Source organism: Eucalyptus grandis, chromosome 7 (assembly GCF_016545825.1).
Source record: "Eucalyptus grandis isolate ANBG69807.140 chromosome 7, ASM1654582v1, whole genome shotgun sequence".
Taxonomy (NCBI): domain Eukaryota; kingdom Viridiplantae; phylum Streptophyta; class Magnoliopsida; order Myrtales; family Myrtaceae; genus Eucalyptus; species Eucalyptus grandis.
The window spans coordinates 40,485,479-40,493,591 of NC_052618.1; the positions used below are offsets into that span (position 1 = coordinate 40,485,479).

At 37.7% G+C, this 8,113-nt stretch overlaps 2 protein-coding genes across 2 annotated transcripts; both read left to right on the forward strand.

The window, feature by feature from the left end:
- The first annotated feature begins 475 nt into the window (after window positions 1-475).
- On the forward strand, window positions 476-1,057 carry LOC104429516. Its single transcript, XM_010042371.2, has one exon. The coding sequence runs from the start codon at window positions 476-478 to the stop codon at window positions 1,055-1,057; it is 582 nt and encodes a 193-aa protein (XP_010040673.2).
- Window positions 1,058-6,492: 5,435 nt separating this feature from the next.
- LOC104455560 lies at window positions 6,493-7,062 on the forward strand. Its single transcript, XM_010070332.2, has one exon. The coding sequence runs from the start codon at window positions 6,493-6,495 to the stop codon at window positions 7,060-7,062; it is 570 nt and encodes a 189-aa protein (XP_010068634.2).
- Window positions 7,063-8,113: the final 1,051 nt, after the last annotated feature.

Consider the following 8,113-nt stretch of genomic DNA (forward strand, 5'->3'; position numbering starts at 1 on the left):
CTTTGGACCCACAAGCATATATTTGCTCCTTATAACAATATTTTTCTTTTTTTATTTTGTTTTATCTCTTCTGTGAAGTTCTAGGAAAAGGGTGGAACGGCTGTTCAGTCCATTAGAATATCCTAAAGGTCCTTTCCATAGGACCTTGCCAGCACCTTCCTTTGCCTTTTTCAGTAACTTAATATGACGTGCTAATTTCATCAGTGTCTCTATAGTTTATCATAGTTTATAAAATAATAAAGATCTTGCCGAGCTGGCCGCTCAATTTTCCCTCCTATAAATTTGCTTGCACTTCACACTGGCTAGTGTAAGCCCAGAACTTACACTTCTCCTCAAACACGCATAAAAATCTCTTTGTGGCTTATTTTGAATCCTCCTTCTAATTTCCGATGGCATCGTTCTCGTAAAAAGGGGCTTAGTATTTGGTCTTCTTGTGGTAAAAAAAAGAGAGAGCTTTTGGGTCCGAATTACGGTGATGGAGTTGCAACCGAGAGTGAGCTCAATTGTTGCCACAAGGCTGTGGAAGATTGTGAAAATCGCTTTTGTAATGATCAGGAAAGGATTGGTGTCCAAGAGAAATTTTATCAGTGACATGACCGACGGGGCGAGGGACAGGAAGCTCGTGAGAGACTCACGGAGGAGTCTCAGCTTCAATCACTATAATCCCTCAAAGAAAATGCGCCGGATCGGGCTCACCGGGTACGAGTACGAGTTCTCCTGCAGCAACAGCCCAAACCCGGTCATCATCCACTCGGCAAAGAACAAGAGCCAACGCTTTCCCTGCATGAGGCTCCCTAAAGTTATTGAAGACTTTGTGGAGGACGAGCCTGTGTGCCCTGAGACGCTCGTTTTTGTGGCGAAGACTCCTGAGTACACGTTCAACATCCAGATCGAGCGAAGCAGGCCGCTCAAGTCCCCCTACTCAGTGAGGGTCTCTAATTACTCTAATTACTCATCAGATGACGAGGGTGATGGAAAATATGGGCAAGTGGACCACAAGGCTGACGAATTCATCAGCAGGTTTTATGACCAACTGCGGAAGCAAATTATTTACTAATGGGTCAAGCTCAAGTTCCAAATCCCGCTTTAAATTACATGGGTTGTGTGGATCAGGCTCACAAGTCATCCATCAGATTTGCAATCATTTTCATGGTAACCCACTTAGGATATCAAAAGAAAGAAAATTAGACCTATCTTCTTTTTAATGTTGGGCTTCGGTTTGTTAATACTATCCGCTCTGAAATGTGTCAAGTCTTGATTTTTCTTTCTCATATCAGGGGACTTCAGTTTTTCTTCTGTATTTCACATGACTGTCCAAAAGCTCCTTGATCATAAATGGAGCATGTATAAATGGCAAAGCCAACAAATTTATGTACAACAGTGTGGAAGCATTGGGTGTATTTCTGTTTTGTTTATTACTCAATTTATGATCTACTCATGATGATTAATAAGTGCATGATAATCTTTTTATGGTGGACGCTAGTGGGCCCTTTTAAATTGAAAAAAGTGCTTCTGGTTCTGGTTCTGCTTTTTCACATTTTGATTTTCCTTTTGAGGCCCCTGAGCCCTTCACTTCACTAGCATTTCTCACTTTTATTTTACCGCATCGTCGGATGCATCCTGAGGTGAAGTTGCCCTTGAATTGCTTCCCATAGCCGCATCGGAGGATTTAAGTGGATCGATATCTGTGCTATTGGCACATCGGAATCATGAGCTGCATGCCTCTTCAATTAGTTCCCTTCCTACGGAAACTATGATTTCTTTTTCTCAATGGGAAGACAACTCCACTGGCTCATGTAATAAATTTACCGAGATCAGCACAAGAAGTTGCAATGACACAACAACCTGTTCAGCTATGAGAAATGTTGAGATATGAGATGACACCATTAAGAAATCGTGAAAAAAGAGAGACAAAAATAGGAGAATTCCAAAGTATTTCTATCCTATGTTGACGTGTGCCTGACCCAAGTAGCACAGGACAATGCACCACAGACAAGTCAAGATCAAATTACTACAAAGGACTAGTGACACTTTCCTCCATTTAATTTTTCTTCATGAAAACATTTGCATGCAGTGTTCTTCAACTTTATTTTCTAATCCCACTAAATGTGAAGGTGATCATGCATGGATTCTCAAGCAATAAAGCTGAACAACCAATAATCAAAACAATAAATAAATAAAGCAGTAATAGAGCAAAATCAAATACAATGTGCGAAATACGAGAGGGATAATTATCAAATTAATTCTAAATTTATTGTATGAATATCAATTCAATCATAAATTTTTTTATATTGCCGATATAATCCTAAACTTTTGTGTGAAATTTCAATATAGTATTTTGGACGAATTGCTGTTGGAAATAACCGATGTTGCAATTCATAAGTTGTCCACGTTAGTGTACCACATACGACAGCTGATGATAATTGATTGTCAAGTCTAGTAGACTGTTTAACAGATGCTGATTTAAATGCAGTGACTCCTTTCTTGCTGGAAAATAAATTTCAGGGAATCTAATCCTACTTTAGAAACTGTAATAGATGCTTAAGTAATCTAAAATGCAAGGATGTGACCTTATATAAATAAAAAAATTTGGCAGGAAACAAATTCCAAATTATTGAAAATATGTGAGAATAATTATTAAACAAAAAAAAAAAAAATAGGTGTCAACAACATTCTTCATTTGGTCCTCCAATTCTTGGGCAAGCCTTCAAACAATATATGGAATACCACATGGATCCTCAACCAAGTGGGCACCTGAAGCGGGTAAGCAACTTTGCCCACTTTAGCCAGCACTATTATTGGCCCTTCAGAATTTCTGATGAGTCGTGGATCATTCTTCTTAAGGTACAATAACTATTCTGATCCTCAGAATGATTGGATTACCTGCCCGGTACCTGACAGGCCATTCCTTTTTGATCAGCCCACTTCTGCATCCACTTGGAAGCCTTTTCAAGATCAGCTTGGGCAAAGTCAATGCTTTTGTCTCCAATCTTTGGTGATGTTGCAAGCTTACGAGCACCGCATCTGGTACCGCCATTGTATAAGGAAGCAGTGGTTGCTGGCCTGTCACCACTTCAAACGGGCTCTTGTTAGAGGAAGAGCTTCGTTAAATGTTGAAGTGGAATTACGGCGGAGTCGAATAGGTTCACACAATTCTTCTGGATAGTATCCATGTAATACTTCAAGTGCTCTTTCCGACAGCCCGTTAAATCATTCGGTCTGACTATTTGTTTGGGATGAAGGTTCGAAGACATGCATAGTTCAAACCCCATGATCCCGAAAGCCTGACCAGAACTTGCTTGCAAATCTGGAGTCACGATCTTAAATGAGCCTCTAGTCAACTTATGCTTGCAACTTTTACTATATCATGTGAAGAGACTTCCAAGTGTCTATCACATTAGTAAAACTACGATGACACCATGTTTACCCAACATGTACACTAAAAAGGATAAGTCTAAAGATGTGTAGAATTAATCGAACCCATCAAGTAAATTGCAAAGGGGTACATTATTTCAACATTGCTCATGATAACTTTGTTTCATTACGAAATTGATTCTCAACTTTCACTATAATTTCAATTTGCATCATCAATTTTTGAAACCAACAATTTTTGTTTTCAAACTTTTAATGTTACACTTCAAATCACATTTTCCACCAAGTATTGTTATCTATTGAGTTATAGGTAATGCTTACTTCATTTGACGAAACATGATGTTAACCTTCTCTCTCTCTCTCTCACTCTAAATAGAGGTTGTTGTGGCACCATCAACCGTGAGGACCTGAGATCAAGGTCATTAACATCGTGGCAACCTTGATCTAAAGTCGAGCTCCCAAGGTCATCCATGTATTGAGATCTAGCAGTTGGTGGCGCGTCTGAATAGTAGTTCAAGATGGACAACGACCCAATGAGGTGGATGTTGGCATGAGGTTAACTTGATGGTTTCGTGTTTTTGTGACACTATATGTGTTTTTGTGTGTGTCAGAGAGAGAGAGAGAGAGAAAGAGAGAGAGAGAGAGAGAGAGAGAGAGAGAGAGAGAGAGAGAGGCTGCATAAGGGTGGCGGTGTCGGTGCTAGTGTAGGCATTTGCGGTTGCAAGTGCGTGGAAGGATGGACGACGGCGGCTAGTGCTATATGAAGTGGCTGATTCTGTGGGGTGAAATGTTATTAAAGCTAATAGGGTTTTCCTAAGATTTTTTTAAAAGGGTGTTGTAGTCTTTTTACATTTTACTTAGGGAATTTAGATTTGAGATGCTCATAAAATGTTTTAACATCGATGATGCAAATTAATATGGGGGCGAAACTTCTATTCCATATTGATTTGTCCTTTGATTCTTTCAAATGTGATAGTGGCATAACATAGCAAAGCCACAATTAGAGTTGATAGGAAACTTCCAGGAAACAAATCGGAGCCTTAGTCTATTCTCTAAATCAAACTAAAAACTAATAAAGTGAACAAGACTATTATTGCGGCTGAGGCACGTGGTTCAGTGGTCAAACCTCTATGGCCCACGATTTCCTTCCTTCAAGATGACAGACTAAAACCTCACGATGAATAGTGAATTTAGTCATCCCGTCGCCAATTGAAAAGCAAAGAGAAGCACGCATTTACCTGGAAATTGAAGTCAGTTTATGAAGATGTCCGACCAAAATGCTATTATTTAAGTAGGGAGCTTAACCTTGGAGTATAACGCTACTAAACAGTACCATCATGCTTGGAAATAAAAATTTGTTTGGAGTAATTTTACTTTTGACTTTTTAATTCTTGTGGTGCATTCACTTTCGTGATATATATAAATTTATATAGCTATTTTGAATTAATATAATTTTTGAGATTTTGATGGGAAAAGTCAAATTTTCCATTCGTCCCACCAATTCTAATCTTAGAGGATGAATGGTGAAAAAAATGGAATTAGCACATTTGAGGTCTTATATGGCCATTCGGTAAAGGACATTTAAATCTTATATGTTGATATGAATATAATAAAATAGAGCCACTTCGAGAGTCATGATGAAATGATCATTTGTGACAAATTTAATATATGTTAGTTTCACTTAAATTGGATTCATACAATGAAAAATTACAAACTAGTACATTTATGATAAACGGAAGGTAAAATCCTAAACTATTACATTCGTAAATTGTCATATGTCATCTAGCTTAGTAAGTTCACATAGAAGATAAAACTATCGCAGTTGTACAAGTTTTGAGTATTTCATGGTTTTAACTCTATAATATTTCCATAAATTTTTATCTCTTTAATTTTTTTTCTCTTTTTCAATAAAATTACCTTTAGTTCCCTATATTTAATCGTAGACTCTATCGTTAAAGATATAAAACAAATCCATGTAAATTGTTTTGAGCAAATCAGCAATCCCCCCTCCTTTATTGGATAAAATAAGCAAATTCATTCTTCTTACGATATCTCCAAATAATAAATTCATTTGAAAACTGAATCTTTATTTTCATTTCCCATCTTGCCCTCGCATAGAAATTAATATCACTTAAAATAACGAAAATAACTTACTGGAAAGAAAGAACTGAGAAATGAAATGAGTCCATAAAAGTGGGAAAATTATTAACTGCAAATAAAATTAATAGACCTAATGCATGTGATAAGTTGGAGACTCACGAGATAAATCGTATCCCATGAATCGAGGCGCCTGCATCAGGTGCAGTCAATAACCCATTCATAGCTTCTTATAAGATTGATGCCTCTCAATCTCAATTGTCTGTTTTGCTGTCACTTTCCGTGGTATCTTGGATCCTTGGACTTTCTTCAAGGTATCTTAAGCAATTCATACCGCAAGATCTTCCTGGAGTGATGTTAAGGCAAAAAGAACAGATGAAGACATCATTTTCGATCCCTCCGACTAAGGATCCCGCATACCCATTATTTCAAATCCCATCAATTCAGCTATATACTATTCGGGCCCCTATTTCAACCTGTAAACTTCACTTTTGGACCCGCAAGCCGTATATATTAGACCATTCTTTCAAACAATATCTTTCTTTTTCTTTATTCCGTTTTGTCAATCATTAAATTGGACATGAAGTTCTAAGAAATTGTATGGAACAGTTGTTCCATTTATTAGAATAGCCCAGTGGTCTTTTCCATTAGAACCTTGCCACCATCTTCCTTTGCCCTTCTCAATACTCAATGTGACATGCTAATTTTCATAGGTGTCTATAGCTTTTATCAACCAATAAATAATAATAATCTTGCCAGGCTTGCTGCTCAATTTTCCCTCCCTATAAATTTGCTTGCATTTTGCATGCCTAGTCTAAGCCCAGCACGTACGGTTCTCCTCAAACCCACATAGAAGTCTTGTTGTTGGCTTATTTTAATTCCCTCTTCTTTTAACTCTTCTCATTTCCAATGGCATCAATCTCATAAAGAGGGAGTTAATTTTAGAGCATTTAGTCCTCTCGTTGTGAAAAAAAAAAAAAAACAGAAAAAGAAAAGAGAGAGAGAGCCTTTGGGTTTCTGGCCATGGAGTTGCAACCGAGAGCGAGCTCAATCATTGCCAAAGGGCTATGGAAGATTGTGAAAATCGCTTTTGTTATGATCAGGAAAGAGCTGATGTCCAAGAGAGAGATTATTGATGATATGATCGACGGGGCGAAGGACAAGAAGCTCATGAGAAAATCGCTAAGGAGTCTTAGCTTCAATCACTACAACCGCTCAAAGAAAATGTGCCGGGTCGGGCTCAACAGGTACGAGTACGAGTTCTCTTGCAGCAACAGCCCTAATCCGGTCATTGTCCACTCGGCAAAGAACAAGAGGCAACGCTTTCCCTGCATGAGGCTCCTTAAAGTTATTGAAGACTTTGCGGAGGACGAGCCTGGGTACCCTGAGACGCTCTTTTTCGTGGCGAAGACTCCTGAGTACACGTTCAATATCCAGATCGAGCGACGCAGCCCGCTCAAATCGCCCTACTCGGTGAGGGTCTCTAATTATTTTAATTACTCATCAGATGATGAGGGTGATGGGAAATATGGGCAAGTGGACCACAAGGCTGAGGAATTCATCAGGAGGTTTTATGACGAACTGAGGAAGTAAATCGTGCACTAATGGTCCCAGCTCCAGTTTAAAATCCTGCTTTAAGTTTCATGAATGGTCTGGATCAATCTCGCAGGTCATATCATCCTTCAGATTGGCAAGCGCTTCAGTGGTACCCCACTTAGATATCAAAAGAAATAAATAAGACCCGTCTTCTTTTACTGTTGGGCTTATGAGAGTGGTTGTATAGTCTGTATATATTGTCCGCTCTAAAATTTGTTAAATCTTGATGTTTCTTTCTCATATCGGGGACTTCCGTCTTTCTTGTGTATTTTACATGTCTGTCCAAAGCTCCTTGACTATAAATGGAGCATGCATATATGGCAAAACCAACAAATTTATGTACAATATTATGGAACCACTGGGTCTGTCTCTGTCCATTTTATTCTAGTTTATGGTTTAATCACAATGATTAATAAGCGCATGATATCTTTTTGATGTAGATGCAACTGGGCCCTTTCCAACTAAAAAAAGTGCTTCTACTTCTGTTTTTTCACAGTTTGATTTTCCTTTTGAGGCCCACCTGAGCTCTTCACTTCATCAGCATTTCTTGCTTTTATTTTAGGAGAAGTGCATTGAAAATTTTCGAAATTGTTACAAAAATACAATTGACTCTTAAAACTTTTAAAAAGTGCAATTAACTCATAAAACTTATCAGGTTGGAATAATTAATTCATAAAATTTATCAATTTGGTGCAATCAAGTCATCAACTTGTTAGAATTTTCTGTTGTCTAATTGTACGGAGTCATTGAAACTTTTTAGCATTTTCCGTTTGTCAAGTTAGATGAAGTTAATGGAAGGACTTGATTGCATTTTTGGAAAGTTTTAAAACTAAATTGTACTTTCGCGATAAATTTAAGGACTTGATTATATTTTTGGAAAGTTTTATAACTCAATTATATTTTAGTAATAAGTTTTAGAATTTCTAATACATTTATCCCCGAGAGAATTACCAAAAAGTTATAAACCTATTGTAATTATGCCAATTTAGTCATAAATCTTTTGTATTTTAGCCAATTGAGTCAATATGTTCAATTTTGGTTGACCGCG

Coding starts and splice junctions, on each gene's coding strand:
- LOC104429516 (XM_010042371.2), top strand. CDS start 476: ATGGAGTTGCAACCGAGAGTGAGCTCAATTGTTGCCACAAGGCTGTGG.
- LOC104455560 (XM_010070332.2), top strand. CDS start 6,493: ATGGAGTTGCAACCGAGAGCGAGCTCAATCATTGCCAAAGGGCTATGG.